This window comes from Lampris incognitus, chromosome 13, assembly GCF_029633865.1.
Source record: "Lampris incognitus isolate fLamInc1 chromosome 13, fLamInc1.hap2, whole genome shotgun sequence".
Taxonomy (NCBI): Eukaryota; Metazoa; Chordata; class Actinopteri; order Lampriformes; family Lampridae; genus Lampris; species Lampris incognitus.
This window is the reverse complement of record NC_079223.1, coordinates 6,056,146-6,074,923: the sequence shown is the minus strand read 5'-3', so window position 1 is coordinate 6,074,923 and position 18,778 is coordinate 6,056,146. Positions and strand designations below refer to the sequence as shown.

The window sequence follows — 18,778 nt, the reverse complement described above, 5'->3', positions numbered from 1 at the left end:
CCCAAATTCAACAAATCAGTTTGCTGTGTCAAACAAAAAGGTGCCAATACCCACAACAGTAACAATAATAATACTTAATAATACATAATAATATGTAATAGTAATACAAATAATAATAACTAAAAGGTGCCGATACCCATAATAGTAAGAATTTTTTTAATAGTTAATTACCTCTAGTGACTCCATCAAACCAAACTCAATTAGGTCAGCAGCAAAAAAAAAAAATTTGATTTTAGGGGCAACCCCAAAAAAAATAACAGATACACACACACACACACACACACACACACACACACACACGTGTGTGTGTGTATGTGTATATATAACGCTATATAAATATAACGCTATATATATTTATATATATATATTTATTTTATATATATTATATATTTTATAAATTTTATATTTACATTTTATATAAAAATTAATATATATATATATGTAGCGTTTTTTTCCGAAACCGTCAATGGTGTTATAAGTGCTCAACTAATGATGAGCGGAATATGAACACAGATACAGGAAAAAAAGTTTTAATACATTGCAGGTTCTGTAATGAATGCCTGCCAAGATGGCTGTTCTGTGTTGTGCTCCCGAGGTCTCATCAATATTCAAGTAAACAAATCCTGTGTGTGTGCTTGTTTCAGGTAGTCAAGATACTACATATTTTACATATATTACACTACATATATTACTCGGCAGGCATTCATTACACATAATACCTGCAATGTACTAAAACGTATTTTCCTGTATCTGTGTTGATGTATATATATATATATATGTACAGTGCATCCGGAAAGTATTCACACCCCTTTACTTTCCCCACATTTTGTTATGTTACAGCCTTATTCCAAAATGGATTAGATTCCTTTTTTTTCTCATCAATCTACACACAATACCCATAATGACAAAGTGAAAAAGGTTTTGTAGATTTTTTTGCAAATTTATTAAAAATAAAAAACTGAAATATTGCATGTACATAAGTATTCACACCCTTTACTATGACACTCAGAATTGAGCTCAGGTTCATCCTGTTTCCACTAATCATCCTTGAGATGTTTATACATCTTGATTGGAGTCCACCTGTAGTAAATTCAATTGATTGGACCTGATTTGGAAAGGCACACACCTGTCTATATAAGGTCCCACTGTTGACAGCGCATGTCAGAGCAGAAACCAAGCCATGAAGTCAAAGGAATTGTCTGTGGACCCCCGAGACAGGATTGTATCGAGGCACAGATCTGGGGAAGGGTACAAAAAAATGTCTACAGCTTTGAAGGTCCCGAAGAGCACAGTGGTCTCCACCATTCGTAAATGGAAGAAGTCTGGATCCACCAGGACTCTTCCTAGAGCTGGCCGCCCAGCCAAACTGAGCAATCGGGGGAGAAGGGCCTTGTTCAGGGAGGTGACCAAGAACCCGATGGTCACTCTGACAGAGCTCCAGCGTTCCTCTGTGGAGATGGGAGAACCTTCCAGAAGGACAACCATCTCTGCAGCACTCCACCAATCAGGCCTTTATGGTAGAGTGGCCAGACGGAAGCCTCTGCTCAGTAAAAGGCACATGACAGCCTGCTTGGAGTTTGCCAGAAAGCACCTAAAGGACTCTCAGACCATGAGAAACAAGATTCTCTGGTCTGATGAAACCAAGATTGAACTCTTTGGCCTGAATGCCAAACGTCACGTCTGGAGGAAACCAGGCACCTCTCATCACCTTGCTAATACCATCCCTACAGTGAAGCATGGTGGTGGCAGCATCATGCTGTGGGGATGTTTTTCAGCGGCGGGAACTGGGAGACTAGTCAGGATCAAGGGAAAGATGAATGGAGCAAAGTACAGAGAGATCCTTGATGAAAACCTGCTCCAGAGCGCTCAGGATCTCAGACTGGGGCGAAGGTTTACCTTTCAACACGACAATGACCCTAAGCACACAGCCAAGACAACGAAGGAGTGGCTTCAGGACAAGTCTATGAATGTCCTTGAGTGGCCCAGCCAGAGCCCAGACTTGAACACCATTGAACATCTCTGGAAAGACCTGAAAATAGCTGTGCAGCGACGCTCCCCATCTAACCTTACAGAGCTGGAGAGGATCTGCAGAGAAGAATGGGAGAAATACCCCAAATATAGGTGTGCCAAGCTTGTAGCTTCATACCCAAGAAGACTTGAGGCTGTAATCGCTGCCAAGGGTGCCTCAACCAAGTACTGAGTAAAGGGTGTGAATACTTATGTACATGCAATATTTCAGTTTTTCATTTTTAATAAATTTGCTAAAATTTCTACAAAACCTTTTTCGCTTTGTCATTATGGGGTATTGTGTGTAGATTGATGAAAAAAAAAGGAATTTAATCCATTTTGGAATAAAGCTGTAACATAACAAAATGTGGGGAAAGTGAAGGGGTGTGAATACTTTCCGGATGCACTGTGTATATATATATATATATATATATATATATATATATATATATAGCATTTTTTTTAAACCGTCAATGGTGTTGAGTGCTCGACTAATGAGGAGTGGAATATCAACATGTGTATATATATATATTGGGGGGGTCCCCCCATATTGGGGGGGGTTTCCCCCCCCTTTTCTCCCAAATGTATTTAGCCAATTACCCCACTCTTCCGAGCCATCCCGGTCTCTGCTCCAACCCCTCTGCCGATCCGGGGAGGGCTGCAGACTACCACGTGCCTCCTCTGATACTTCGCAAGCCGCTTCTTTTCAGCTGACAATGAGGAGTTTCACCAGGGGGACATTGCACTCCCCCCTGAACAGGCGCCCCGACAGACCAGAGGAGGCGCTAGTGCAGCAAGCAGGACACATACCCACATCCAGCTTCCCACCCGCAGACACGGCCAACCATGTCTGTAAGGATGCCCGACCAAGCCAGAGGCAACACGGGATTTGAACCGGCAATCCCCGTGTTGGTAGGCAACGGAATAGACCACTACACTACCTCGACGCCCAGTTATACATTTGTTTATTCCTGTGAAGTGAAATGATATCTACTGATGCAAGGATATTTTTTCTCTTCTCATCAAACCTCTTAATGATTTCTAAATCTCTGAATGTATGAGTTTTAATTGTTGAAATATTTAATCAGGAATGCATACCCGTTTTCAGGTTTTTTAACTTTTATAACACATGGGGCTTAAAACAAATGTGCTTTGTTGTAGTTTCTTTAAATTTCACATTTTACTACTGATAGGAAGGGGAAGGAGCCCCCCCCCCCTGAAAAAACCCCATCACATCATCCATTCATCCATTATCTGAACCGCTTATCCTGCTCTCAGGGTCACTGGGATGCTAGAGCCTATTCCAGCAGTCACTGGGTGGCAGGCTATTTATTATATTGCAATATTTTTAAAAAAATGCAATATGCATCAAATTGACAGTAAGATATTGTAATATTGAATAATTGGGAGGCACCAACCAACTCCCTGACCTAGTGTCTAAAAAGGTAAATGGACGACCACAAAGCACAAGAGGAGTGGACTATATGTGTGTCGAAGCTGTACCGGATACTCCATCACTTGGTACTCTGTTGACAGTGTCATGCACTCCTCCAGACTCACCAGTGAATCTTCACTAGGTGTAGGGTCTGCTCACTATAAAACAGCCATCACATATGTCCATTTAGCTTCACTGCAGAAATAAATTCAGTGACCACTTCCATCCTGACAACAGATGTAACGTGATCTTAACGGAGACCACGTCCATTATGACAGAAACACTTCCCTCTTGTGAGAGGACGGCGGCTCTCTGGATAGTTTTATGGCCTTTAAGTTCCTCGGACAAATTCAACAGAGAAGAACCGATCCAGAAAAAAGGCACTATACATTAATACAACTCTAACAAGGCCCTTGACTTAAAGACATTTTCACTTAATTAACCTAGATATGTCGTCCACTTGGCACTGCATTTACAAAAAGAACAGTACAGCCTAACACATATTTTCTTAGGTGGTTAAAAAAAAAAACACAAGCTGCATGTAAATCTAACTTGTCACTGCATCTTACATTCCACCTTCTTTTATCCAATTCTAGTTTATTCTGTATACTTGAGTAAATCATAATTGGTACTAAATGCGGCCCCTGCAGCAGGAAGATACTATTGCTTTGTAAAAATGGTGTGGATATGAGGTTCAAGTATAATTCATTTCATAAAATTGAACATATTGTGATTTACTTCATCGCCAAACAGCCCTTACCTCCTGTGCAGGAGTGTGGCAGAGCAGGGCTGCCCTCGACCTCTGAAGAGAACGGTCCATCAGTTTGTGCAGTCTGAGGATCAGTTTTCGTAGTCCCATCTGTTTCAGAGCTTTATCTACAAATGGCCTGTAGATGGCTGTGGGGCAAAACACTGAACTTCCCCCAGTCATTTCTGTATTTCCTGGCCCAGCAGTTGGGAGAAACTCGTCCTCTGACAACAGCCGGGCAAATTTAGGTGTCAGAGAGGGAGATAGCTCTCCTTCAGCCATACCCTTTTCCCAGTCCGCCCCAATATCCCTGTCCTCTGCGTCACTATCAGCTGTAAAAGTGGCTGTTGAGTCATTCTCCTCATCCTCTTCATTGTCATCTTCCTCGTTGCCACGGGAGCAACGAGGTGAGGGGATCTCGAAGACAGGCCACCCAATACGGGACAGATCATGTAGGCCCAGAACAGTTGCCATAACGCGCAGCTTCTGGTTGAGGTCCTGGGTGATATTCAGCCACAGGCAGAGTGCCTGCACCCTGCCCTGGAAGTCCCGTGCTGCGTATTTTTCATAGTCCTTCTGCAAAGCCTGCAGAGAAGGATACAATGCTTCCACAGACTCCAGCATCTCCATGACCCGCTTGACCTGTTCAAAGGCCAAACGCTGACGCTGAAGGTGATCCCTGCAACCTGCCCCAGAGCCTAAGGGTTCTGCTGCATTCATAGTTGAAGGTGGGCAGGCGCTAAAGCCCCAGGGATCTATGCCACAGTGGTTTGTCTCTGCTACGGCAGGCTCCCTCCCTTCTCCACAAACTAGATCTGGGGAATTCTGACAGCCTAACTGGCTCTGCTCTGACCCTGGATTTGAGGCAAATCGACCAGGATTCAGACTGTCAAAGTTGACTTTGAATTGCAGCACTTCGTTGATTATGTCAGGGATGGCTTGGCGGGCTGTGAAAAGGAACAGGTCTTGGTCACTGGTGGAGCGTCGCGCATGCCATGCCTGCAGCTCCAGCCAAATGACCTCATTGTTGTGACCCATGAAGGCCATGATCTCCAGTCCCCTTTGCTCTTTTTCCTTCCTCTTTGAGGACATGGACGTGAGTTTCAGCAGCAGTCGCAGGGTTTCAAAGAATTTGAGGCGGTCGGCTGGGCAGTCTGTGCGTGAAGTCTGCCGATGGGTCCGGGCCATGGGATGGGGCATAGAGACAGGGAGTTTGCCACTGCTGCAGCCCAAGCTCAAGTAATGCTTCCTGGGGTCCATGTTGAGGGCACTGAAAGGGCTTGACTTAGAGAGTGGATCCAACATAAATGAGCCTTCAAATGTCTTCTTGTGGTCTCTCTCAGTGGAACGAAGTGTGGCCCTCTGCTTCTTCCCCTGTTTGTAGCTGTGTTCCTCGGGGGTTTCGGTTTGCCTTGGACTTTCTCTCAGGGCTATTGCACTGAGGTCTGCTGAAAATGGACATGAAAGAGGCCTCTTAGTGGAATACATGTAGAAAACATTGCACAACTCTTTCAAGAATGTTTATAATTTAGTGAATCCACTCATTTTAACAGTTTCTGCCCTTCACACTGCAGCTTCACTGACCCATTTACTTACTCTTGTTAGGGGAGCGACCAGCAGCTCTAGTCTGGCTGTTCCGTTGATGTTTGCCTGACATGCGCTTTATCTGACGGCGGGTGCAGGGGGGAGATGTGCCATACAGAGCTTCCTCTTCCTCACTGGGAGAGTCCCATGGTTCATCCACCTCAGAGCTCTGTTGGGGTTCATCTTTCAGAGGGTTGGCCTGCCTGTGAGAAAATTGTGTTACTTTTTGTGCGCAAACATCCAGGAAAAACCACATCTTAACAGCTGATTGCAATATTAAAGCTGAAATCTAGCATTTTTCTCCATTAATTAAACAGTAATTTTATCCATTTGGACGAAGGAATCGGGTTACATAATACTAACTGGCATCTTTACCATGATTAGAGAGCATACACCACTGTCAAAATAAAAAAAAAATTTTTTTTTAATTTCCCCTGTACCCCTCACAGAGTGTACCCCTGGGCACCCCAGGGGGGGGGGTACTGCGGGAGTATGGGGTACCAGGGCAGGTGCTACAAGCCATCCGGTCCTTGTATAACCAAAGTGAGAGCTGTGTCTGCATTCTTGGCACAAAGTCAAACACGTTTTCGGTGGGTGTTGGACTCCGCCAAGGTTGTCCCTTGTCTCCGATTCTGTTTGTGATATTCATGGACAGGATCTAAAGGCGCAGCCAAGGTGAAGAGTGTGACCATTTTGGGAACCTCAGAATTCCATCTCTGCTCTTCGCAGATTATGTGGTTTTGTTGGCTTCATCAAAACGCAACCTCCAGCGCGCACTGGGGCAGTTTGCAACTGAGTGTGAAATGGCCGGGATGAGAGTCAGCACCTCCAAGTCTGAGGCCATGGTTCTCTACTGGAAAATGGTGGATTGTTCTCTCCGGGTTGGGGATGAGTTGTTGCCTCAAGTGAAGGAGTTCAAGTATCTCACAGTCTTGTTCACGAGTGAGCGGGAGATTGACAGGCGGATTGGTGCAGCATCAGCAGTAATGTGGATGTCGTACCGGACCGTTGTGGTGAAGAGGGAACTGAGCCGGAAGGCAAAGCTCTCAATTTACCAGTCAGTCTTCATTCCAACCCTCACCTATGGTCATGAGCTTTGGGTAGTGACTGAAAGGGTGAGATCGCGGATACAAGCGGCTGAAATTAGTTTACTCCGTAAGGTGTCTGGCCTGTGTGTTGAGGGTGTCTGGCTGGGGGAGCTGGCGCTGGATCGGCTGGGAGAGCTTGGTCTGCTGCGTCCGGTGGGTCCGCAGACCACAGCCCCTGCCTGGGGCTGTGGTCGAAGAGGAATGCCCGAAGAGGAAACGCTGAGGACGGTCTGACAGCAGGTGGAAGCGGGGCGGGCTAAGGTAACTGCTAACCCTTGCAGACCAGCGGTTCCGACAGTCATCCTGGCTGGCGTTCGTTCCCTTGGACAGTGATTTTTTTTGTATGTGTTAGTTTGGGTATGTGTGTTCTTGTAGTTTGTCTTTGTGTTATAGTGCTGTGGGCTTGGGGAAACAGCATTTCATTTCATGTACGCAAGTGCATGAAGTGAAATGACAAATAAAGTGTTCCTGATTCCTCATGTTACAGATTTCAGTTTTTTGTTGCAAATTTCAGTTTTCCAGCAAAAAACCATTTTAGCAAACATGTTGAGCCATTCAAAAAAAGAAGTTTTATTTAATAAACTTAACTTTGCAGAGAGTGCAACATCTTTCTATGTCTAGCTTGTACTGTCAAGTACATTCATCCACATATGCTATACATTTAATGTGCTCTTAACTAAAAGACAGGTTTTAGCTGTAATGCAACAAAACTGTAAAAAAAAGTAGGCCTTAGTGCAACATTACTTCAAATAACAACAATTTGGGTTTAACTGCAACATTAGTCTATTACATAACAATATTTACTGAAATAGCTTGATGTCATCTTGGAACAGAGCCTGCCTGTAAGAGAACCGAGGAGGATGCTGTGGTGTGGTATTTGGTGGTGGAGGTGAGACTGTGTGTAATTGGCTAATTGGTTGTAATTGGTTGAGGTGGGGGTGCGGGCACATGTATTTGTGCATAAGCATAATACCCTTGGGGTTGTGTGTAATATGGTGGCATCCTGTGGATAGGTTGCCAAATCATTTGCCTCAGAAGAGAAAACCCTTCAGTGATCGAGGTTGCGAGCTATGTGAGGTTGGAGGTTATTTTGTCGAGATTCTCCATGTTATTTCGTTTCTGCTCTTTTCATGAGCTCCAGCACACTCCTCTTCACATGTAGGTCTTCTTGGGCTGCGTTCTCCGCCGAAGGCCTTCTTTGAGTTTGTCATGTCTGTAGCCCTTGAATAGAAGAAGAGAATACATGACTTACACAGGAACATGACTTTAAAAACAAGCAATACAGAGCAACAGGCAACTACTAGTCTGTGGTACAACCCAGTTAACTGGTCTGGCCTTGGGACCTACAATTTCCCATTGTCATTAAGTCGCGATCCACTTTTACAGCATTCAAACTAAGCAAATTTATTTCTCAAAAATGGGCTCGTAAACACACATACACAATGTCATCATGACCGGTTTTTTTTTGTGTGGATCCCCCTCCCCTCCTTTTTCCTCCCCAATTATACCTGGCCAATTACCCCACTCTTCCGAGCCGTCTCGGTCGCTGCTCCACCCCCTCTGCCGATCCGGGGAGGGCTGCAGACTACCACATCTCCTCTGATACATGTGGAGTTGCCAGCCGCTTCTTTTCACCTGACAGGGAGGAGTTTCGCCAGGGGGGCGTAGCTTGTGGGAGACTCACGCTATTCCCCCCAGTTCCCCCTCCCCCCTGCAGCTTCCCACCTGCAGACACGGCCAATTGTGTCTGTAGTGACACCCGACCAAGCCACAGGGAACACGGGGATTCAAACCGGCGATCCCCGTGTTGGTAGGCAAACGGAACAGACCGCCACGCTACCCAGACGCCCCGATCATGACCATTTTTTAACATAAAATAAACAAATGTTTGCATTCAGAGCACATTACTCTAGCAATAACTGATCCTGATGAAGAACTGATGAGTATGAACATCAAAACTGCAGCTGATCCTGGTGAACATGAATAAAATGACCATCATAACTGTGTTTACACACATCATTTGATAATCTCTCCGAGTAGGCCTACTAAACGGGCTGTTTTCACTTAACGGGGATTTGAGGAAGCCAGTGAGACAGTTGGGACGTGCTTTACTCCTGATAAGAGTTTCAGAGTCTTGGGTGATCATGCTCAGTGTCCACCCTGTTCCTCTGCTTTGACTTGCACCACAGCACACGTTAATGTATGCAGGCCCTAAAAAAAAAAAAAAAAAAATTCTAGGGCGTCCAGGTAGCATAGCAGTCTATTCCGTTGCCTACCAACATGGGGATCGCCGGTTCAAATCCCTGTGTTACCGCCGGCTTGGTCAGGAGTCCCTACAGACATAATTGGCTGTGTCTGCGGGTGGGAAGCCGGGTGTGGGTATGTGTCCTGGTCGCTGCACTAGCCGCCTTCTCCAGCTGATCAGGGTGCGTGTTCGCGGGGGAGGGGGAACTGGGGGGAATAGCGTGATCCTCCCACGCGCTATGTCCCCCTGGTGAAACTCCTCACTGTCAGGTGAAAAGAAACGGCTGGCGACTCCACATGTCTCGGAGGAGACATGTGGTAGTCTGCAGCCCTCCCCGGATCGGCAGAGGGGGTGGAGCAACGACCGGGTTAGCTCAGAAGAGTGGGGTAATTGGATGGGTACAACTGGGGAGAAAAAGGGGGAAAAAATCCAAAAAAAACCAATAAAATAAAAAATTCTCCAAAACTAAAAATGCGAGAGACGTGATCTTCCATGACTTTTCCAAAATATTTGTGATCTAAATGCATGTGTTCTCAAAATTAGGACAGACTGATTTGGACTATTGATGAACACTTCAGCCGGACAAGTGTGAACGCGTCTGCTCTCCTCCTTCAGCGCACTATTGAAAAGCTGAATGGCCTCCTCATTATAACTGAGTGTCAACAATCACGAGCCATCGAAACTAACTTCATTCTAATTATGACTGATATGCCCTTAGAAAAACAGTGTGCTGACGATGATGAAGATTATTTGTGGGGAAATGCAAAATTGTGGGCAGAATTACAAAGAGGTGAGGCTCTATGCAACCAACTAAAATAAGCAGGGGACACATCAGTTCAGAAACACTGGTATGGCCTATGTACAACACAATGCAAATCCCGTTTCACTTCAACAACAATCAGCAAAGACCAATCACACGTACCTGAAGTCAATTTCGTCGCTCCTTGAGGACCAAGGCAGACACTCCGGCAGACGCCTCGCTGTCAGCAGACGCAATATCCAAATCTGTGGTAGCAGGATCCAGACTGGTGCAGGAGGTCTCATCCACATCAGCGTCTGATGACTCAATGCCAGCAGATATGGAGCTCGTTGCAGACGAGCCACCCCAAATCTGCTCACATAGCTTGAAGTACAGCAGCACCACTCTACCTTGTCCACTTCGGCGTCCTGCGTCAACTGCCCCACTGTACTTCGCCCGGATGGTCTTGAGCTTGGTCGATATTATTGCCTTGTTCATTGTGTCTTTCTTTTTTGGGGGGGGGGTATTTTCTCCCTTTTTTCCCCCCAATTGTACCTGGCCGATCACCCCACTCTTCCGAGCCGTCCCAGTGGCAGCTCCAACCCCTCTGCCGATCTGGGGAGGGCTGCAGACTACCACATGCCTCCTCCGGTACATGTGGAGTTGCCAGCCACTTCTTTTCACCTGACAGTGAGGAGTTTCACCAGGGGGACGTAGCGCATGGGAGGCTCACGCTATTCCCGCCAGTTCCCCCTCCCCCCTGAACAGGCGCCCCGACCGACCAGAGGAGGCGCTAGTGCAGCAAGCAGGACACATACCCACATCCGGCTTACCACCCGAAGACATGGCCAATTGTGTCTGGAGGGACACAATTCCAAGCCGGAGGTAACACGGGGATTCCAACCGGCGATCACTGTGTTCGTGGGCAACGGGATAGACCGCTACGCTACCCAGACGCCCCGTTCACCGTGTCTTTTGAATGAGGTAACTCTTTCTCCACTTTATCAGTATTTGCCAGGATACTGTTCCTGAAACACCACCAAGATGTCTGCATCTGCGGTATAACAAGAGTCCCGGTCGATGTTTTCTTGGGCTTTCTTCGCCTTGTACTGTAACGCAACACTAAGCAGCAACTCCAGCTCATCGTCTGTCCACACAAACAGTCATATTTTCCTTTCATTCGCCACAGATAAATAAAGATAAAGATGAAGACAAATAGCTACTATTGTTTTTGTCACTACCGCCAAAGGAACATAAGCGCTCTACATATGCTCAGAATGTTCTTCTCTGGTATGTGACCTATCGATGACTGTAGACTTTATCGCCACCCACTGGCCCGACATGACTGTTTGAACATTTGTAGTCGTCTTTGCGTTCTCATGTGTATGGAACTATTTTGTAAAGCGAAGGTCAAATATCCGTTTAGAAAAATATCTGATATCTGTGTATGTGTGGACTAGGCCTTAATGTCTCATGTTGGTTGTGGCTGTAGCGAACTCTGTGTTGCCACCACTGGAAACACCACACTCTGCACAGTGCACACAGGGCATTTCATTCTTTTCCTTGTTGAACCTAAACCAAGGAAATTCAACTAGCCATTCACGTTGAAAAATGTATGTCTTTTTTTAGTGGCATTTTACGGCTCATTGGTCGCCTCCTGACTCTCCCTTGTGCCTCACCTGCTATAACATTACTGGGTACAGCACTCGATGAACTTGGTAGAAAATATCTAATTTGATTTGGATACACTTTAATGATCCCCATGGGGAAATTATGTTCTGCATTTAACCCATTCTAGCTGTGTAGTTAGGAGCAGTGGGCAGCCGCCGTGCAGCACCCGGGGACCAACTCTAGTTCGTCTTGCCGTGCCTTGCTCAGGGGCACAGACAGGAGTAGTAACCCTAACACGCATGTCTTTTTGATAGCGGGGGAAACCGGAGCACCCGGAGAAAACCCACTGCAGACACGGGGAGAACATGCAAACTCCACACAGAGGACGACCTGGGATGACCCCCAAGGTTGGACAACCCCGGGGCTCAAACCCAGGACTTTCTTGCTGTGAGGTGACAGCACTAACCACTGCGCCACCATGCCGCCCTAGTAATAATAATAAATATGACTTGATAGCATGTTTCATCGCCAGTCACTGCTACTGTCCAAGTTAGTTTCAATGTTTGCTGTCAGTAGCCTATCTGCAAGAGTAAATGTGCAAACTGCGCATGCTGCTATAGCTCAGATGGGAAGGGATATAGCCTGCAGAAATGGGCTGTAGCTGCCTTGGTACCATTTCTACAGTGACTAGATTTATTGTAGATGGTCATAAGGCACAATCAGACCAGAACAGTTTCAATCAGACAGCGAAAAAAAAAATTTCCCCCCAAGTGTCCATTAATTGTGCAGTCGCACCAGAGCTACCGTTGGATAAAAAAAAAAAATCACTCACACCTTGAAAAAAAAAAGGTCTGGAGCCACGCCTGCCCAGCTGAAGAGTGGCGTTGATAAGAATCAGCTGGTTTATTACATGGGTGAAGCAAAAACATGATTAGGACTTCTACTCTCTATACCTGCTTTTGCCACCTAAAAGAGCAACAAAGCGAGGCACTAAAAGGGCAGCAAACAGTCTGACAATGCCAACTGGTGAAGGCCCACCCACACACTAGCATTTAAAGATGGACGTTTGTGACGGCTCAGGATACACATCATCCACACACTGTACTCCCTCTATGAGAGATGTGCCTGGGCCTGCCAGTTGTGACTATGAGAGCGCTACTATTTTTGACCCCCAAGGGCCCTATAATGCTTTAACACAACATCTCTGTTGCACCGTACAGTGTCATTCTGTAGCAAGATTTGGGGAAGATGCTTCATGTGCTTCTGCACTGCCGTGCTATCCCAGCATCCATTTTTCTTTTTTTTTGCATTCTATCAATAAGTTGGTCATTAAGTGCTTTCATTAAGCATATCTGTTAGCGCATTGTCTATCTCGGCACCTATTGCACGCTGGGACGTAGCATGTGGGAGGATCACGCTATTCCCCACAGTTCTCCCTCCCCCTGGATCAGGCGCCCCGACCGACCAGAGGGGGCGCTAGTGCAGCAACCAGGACACATACCCACATCTGGCCTCCCACCCGCAGACACGGCCAATTGTGTCTGTAGGGACGCCTGATCAAGCCAGAGGTAATACGGAGATTCGATCCGGCGAGCCCCATGTTGGTAGGCAACGGAGTAGACCACCACGCTACCCAGACGCCCGACTGTGGAGCATTTCCTCTTCCACATAGAGGGTGTAAGGGTAGAGGGTATGTTCAACTGCCATTTTACTGCATCTGCTCAGTTGTCACTGTGTAAATGCAAAGCCCTCCGACAGTGATTCAGGTCTACACAAATAAACTTCCAAATACAAGGTCGAACAGTGCTGGGCAGTTTGTACCCACAATAATTCAACCAGTCTCTTAAATCAGGTTGCTAAAGAACTCAAACCAGACTAAATGTCTACTGCTACTTGCAGCAGACTGATGAGTAGTCTTTCCTCTGGAGCCTGACTGGCTGTCTCCGGACTGTACAGTAGCAATGCTGTGTGCATAACCACAGTAGTCCAGACATAGGATAATATAATCTGTGGGTTTTTAGTAGCAACTCTCTTAATGTCGGTAAACAGGACAGCTTTGCCAAGATGAGAAAATAGCATGCCGTATCATTAAAACCCAAGTGTCTAAAAGTCGGTAGAACGGAGGCAAATCACAATGCTAATCCAAAGGCAGCTATTTTGCAAATCTTATAGCACAGCACTATGGTGTGGCAATGGTCAGCATCAGGCCAGCCAGACAAACTGATTGCAAAATTTAGCTAAGCACGGCCATAAGGTAGCTGAAGATGGTATGTCTAGCTCTACAGAAAACGATCATATCGTAAAACGATCTCCCGAAACACTTCCTTTATGGTGGAAAAAAAAACAACAATGCAAGTGGCATGCCTTTTCAGATTACATTGCCAGGGCTGTTGTTCCTTAAACCTCTCCTGAGGGTATTTTAATAGGATTAGAAAGGAGGGTTAGAGGGTCTGACCCCCACTAACAAAAACAGGAGGGAGAAGCGCGGTGGGCTGAAATCCAAAATTCTATATGCTTGGTCACCAAACGCCCCACCATCCATCATCGGACTGAAAGGCATCCCCCACACGTGCCCATTAGTGTCTGTGTAGAGGCTCTCCTGGGGGGAAGGGGGGCGGGCGGGGGACGCAATCTGGAAATAACTTGCTGCAGCGTTTCACTGAAAGAAAAGGAGTCACATAAAGAGTCTAGACCCCTACTGCCAGTCTGCCCTGCAACATAGTCTTTCTCTCTTTCAAACACACACACACACACACACTCCTGAGAGACACAATAACACACACAGTCCCCTGAGAGCTGCAGCAGAGCTAGGAACAAGGCAGGGAGACACCTGCTGCAAATCCGTTGGCCTAACATGCCAATGGACTCCAAACGCAACCCAGGCTTTCAAGTGGCCAACATATTTGGGAAAATATCAGGTAAAGGAGAAATCATTATTCCAGATGAACTCCAAAGGAAAAAAAAATAAATTTGTTATTCCAGAGGAACGCTAACACTGAAAAGGTATGGTTTCTGACCGTATTGTACGAGAAACTGTGGAGCGGCTTGTTCAGGGGTCCCCACAGAGAACAGAACACTACAGCGATTGTTTCATTCCTCAGGCACAAGGAGGCATAGTAAGCAATCTTGTGCACAAGTGGCCATTTATCACTATGTAATTACAACTGACCAATGCCACTGTGCTTTTTCAGAAAATGCACATTCGCAACTCGAAACTGCAAGAAGGGAACAGAATGCACTGCAACTGCTTTCAAAGTGGTAGACTATTCCTCGAACACACTCATGCAAAAGAGAATTCAAGAACAAAACCACATTTGGTTTGATGCACTCTGGTGTACAACACCCACCAAACCCCCAGGCACTGAGTGCTTATGCACACTCGTAGGTGCATAGAAAACATGCAAAGGTGTGTGCTGTCTGAAGATGTAAATAGTGCATACATGCGAGAGGTAATACGTGCAAGTTTTAAAAAGGCGCCGTCCGAGGCAGAATGAAATGACTAAATCACTCAGGAATGACAGCGGAAACAGTGATGTCATCATTGGCCGGTGTTTTGTTTGGTTGCCATGAGACATTATAAGCATGCACTTGGAAGAGTCCTAACTGTAAAGGCTGCACAAATTCCTCGTAAGGATTCTCTCCTTTTCCTAAATAAACTGCAAGCAGCACATAGAATGGCAGCGACCTGCCCGCCCTCCTGTTCACTATGGCTGTGCTGTGATCTCCAAGCTGTGCCTGCCTGGCTGCCGTTGGTGAATTATCGCTGCAGATGGTGTCTGGCTGCTCTCAATGGCTCATCTGATGGCTCATTGGGGTTGTAATAAAGGCCGATGGAATGTTACAGCCCCCGGGGCAGAAACACAGAGTGCATAATAAACAGCATAAAATTTAGTCTTTTCTGTATACCGACTGAGGCAGTGACACCAAGGGCCACCAGAGTCAGGGAGGGGCCTGACCTTTTGACACACAACCATCCGAACCATTGTAAGAGGAAAGGGCAATCTATTGTATAGTGGCGACACGTGGCCCATGGGGCCCACAGCTGAATAGCACACAGCTGGTTAGTGAGCACACTTTCCTACAATGCCCAAACTAAAAAAGGACTTTTAGAGAGGAAAAGGGGGGAATACTGGCTGTGCTCGTGCAAGGGCCCCTTTTCAACTAATCTAATTCTGACTTTAACAATTTAGTTTTTAGGCCGATTACTGCATTCCGATAACAAATTTTAAAAAGGCACAAAACTTTTGTCAGTTTTCTGCTGCAGTTGACCGGTGAGGCATCAAGAGAAGAAATTCAACTGCCATTGCATTCTGCAACCCTCGTGTAAAAGTTCAGCTCATCAAAGACACAAAACAAACTTCTGCATCTTTGACCAGACCCCTGAAGTGACTGACCTAGCACCAGTGCCTGAAAAACAAGATAAGGCAGCCAGCAGGATTCCTGCCAAAGGCTGAGAGAGAGAGAGAGAGAGAAAAACAAAAAACAAAGGGGAACAGGACAAGCCTGGCCCCACCCAATTCGGGAATAGTGTAACAGTGTGGAAAAAGTGGACCTCCTTACATCTGCAACATATGTATGTGCAAGCCGTTCAAACAATACCTGATCAGAAAAGCTAAGTATGCTCAAAAACTATACTTTTGATTTGACCTTGTATATAACTTAACATCAGAAAACAACATCCTCACGAGCCACACAGCAACAGTACCGATTTAATGTGCATAGATGCAGAAGGGCATCTACAAGCCTACAACACTCACAATGTATGATGGCACAGTATATAAGTAGCGTGACAGCTTTTCCTCTAACTTGTGCCACTTTCACCATAAATGCAGTGCACACAGCTGCCTATTATATGAGTAAGATAACTATGGCAAACAATAAACAACATCTTCAGTAATAACTGTATTCCAATTTTCTGTGCAAGTATGCACAACGCATTCAAAAGGTACGGCTTCAAAAAATTAACTCGTGTTATTCCGCAGTTATAAAATAATGTTTTTTTCCTACATATCCTGGCATCTTAAGGCCACCCTAATCACATTTACAACCTATGTGAGATCAATGTCACAACTTTGAGACAGTATGCAAAACAGACTGGAAAGACAAAAAGGAAAAAGGCTAACTCGAGGGTGCCAGATTGTGACTGTTGATATGCCGTAGTCAAGGAAATGCTAGAGGTGGATCTATCTGTATTCCTCTGCCTGTGCTGTAGGCGTTTACAAGCATTAATGAGTTAGCCATGGGTGCCTCCAGGGCTCAAGCCAGCCATCCACTACGCACACCACATCCTGAAATCTCTGGAATGTTTGTGGGCCCGAATGTCTAATGTCTCCAGACTTATTTCAAGAGCAAGACAACACTGACAAAGGATCTCTGTCCTGCCAATGGCAGGCTTCATTTTGAAAGCGAGAGCCTAACCCAATCATCTTAAATGTATGTGCACCATTTTTCTGAAAGAAAAACACTAACTCAGCATTTGTCATTAGCATTTCAAACTCAAGTTCGCCTTTATCTACAATGAAAGCATGCAGTGTCAGTAAGGAAAATAAGCAGGTGTTTGTTATAGAAGCACAAAATTACATCATTCTTGTACTTTTTTTTTTCTTGTGTTGGTTAATCCAATCCATATGCAAGAATGTGACCTGCCCCTGGAGACCACAGCAAAATGTATGAGTGTATAAGGAGCAGCTGAAAACAAGGCTTAGGCTACTTAACACAGTTTGTTCTGAAATTGAAGGGTGGGTGGATTTCAAGCTTTGACGAATCATTCAAGCTCCCCCGTGATTACAACAACTCTTGATTTGGAGGTAGTTTAAACAATGATGACAAGCAAATGTTGCTTGCATTTCTAATAATGCAAATGATTCTGTAGGCCTAGTTTCCTAGAGCGGCAATGCCCACATTTAAGCACGTCTGTCTCGGATTGTCTGATATGACATCAGTGTAACTCACATATAATTGGGTGGTTAAAGCTGACATTCCTAATGCCACATGACACAAGACCTTTAAACCGGCGGCTCTAAAAACAAATGCATGGAATGAGAAGGGAAAGCGGAAGACAGGAATATTCCAGAGACTGTCGCCGTCGGTCGGGGGGCAGATAGGTGCAATGCGTTCTGATGCAAATAGTTAAACAAAACGAAAACAAACAAAAAAACCGTTAGCTTTTTGTTAGAATGCATTCTCCTGCAATATGCCACAACTTCAATCGATTCACGTCGCCACCAACTTTCCCCAGCAGCACAGCGAGCACATGCATTGTAATGACATTTGTTGCTACAAATTCAATATTCCCAGGCCTGTATCAGACACAAATCTGCACGGTGCAAATTGTCGTAGGCCGCAATTAAGACCATAGGTTCTTCACCATGCATCAGGAGACATGCAACGCAACAGCACGAGCGCCAATCGAGCAACAAGATGATCAATAACAGTGCAGCGCGGCTGCTGGGTAAAGGCAATTACAAAAGCAGCGGTTGCAAAATTAGAAAGAAAAAAAAAGAGGATATATTAATGCAAAGTCTTCCATCTTACAGAATCAACAAAAGGGGGGCTGCCAGTCTGGCAGTGCGGTTCCACAGTCGCCTACCTTCGCAGAGGCAGCTTAGCACACTGAACTTGCGCTTGAACAATACACTGACAAACGCCAGCTAACGTTAGCTTAACTGTGCTGCACTGTCGGAACAGTTGGGAATCCAGCAAGCCATTACCTTTTCATTTGGCAAGCATTTTGCCCGGGGCCTCTGGCATACGTCAAGAGATGAAACCCGAATATCGGCAGGCAATCGTGCACACAAATTAGCCACACACACACACAGACACACACACACAAAAAAAGTTTACAACTTCAATGTTGCAAATGCAGCATCTGCACGCGAACCACTATTGGACAGGAAGTCGATTCCTGCGGGCTGCGCAAGCGCTGACCGTTCGGCCGACTGCAGTGTCACGTTCGGCTCACTATTTGGCAAGCGCGGCTCACTGACGGCGTTAGTTTCTGTTACGCGAAATTCACGTTACCTGCTGGGTTCGTTGCGATCCGGAGGGTCCATTGCAAGGCGGGGGCTCCTTGTTCCGAAACGTGCATGAACTAAACCATGTCCGGACGAGTTCGGCTGAGCTGTGCACCTCTGGACGTTTGCATGGGCGGCAAATGTGACTCTCTTCACGGCACTTTCTACCCACCGGCACAGTTAAGTCTCGCCTGTGCGTGTGCCGACGCCATTTTTCCAGTGTGTACTGAGGAGTGCCACAGAGGAGCGCTGCGCTACGGCAGCTCGGCCAGTACACAAGCCATGGAGACGTACGAGGCCAATGGTCG

At 46.0% G+C, this 18,778-nt stretch overlaps 1 protein-coding gene across 1 annotated transcript in view; it reads right to left on the bottom strand.

The window, feature by feature from the left end:
• The window catches only part of map3k4 (mitogen-activated protein kinase kinase kinase 4), a 46,022-nt gene extending 27,748 nt beyond the window's left edge, over positions 1–18,274 (bottom strand). The window contains exons 1-3 of the mRNA XM_056291574.1: positions 18,168–18,274; positions 5,787–5,977; positions 4,203–5,638 (exon numbers count right to left, since the gene is read on the bottom strand). Coding sequence (XP_056147549.1) covers positions 4,203–5,638; positions 5,787–5,977; positions 18,168–18,175 — 1,635 coding nt within the window. The 5' untranslated portion in view covers positions 18,176–18,274. The remainder of the gene's footprint in view (positions 1–4,202; positions 5,639–5,786; positions 5,978–18,167) is intronic.
• Between the last annotated feature and the right edge of the window lie 504 nt (positions 18,275–18,778).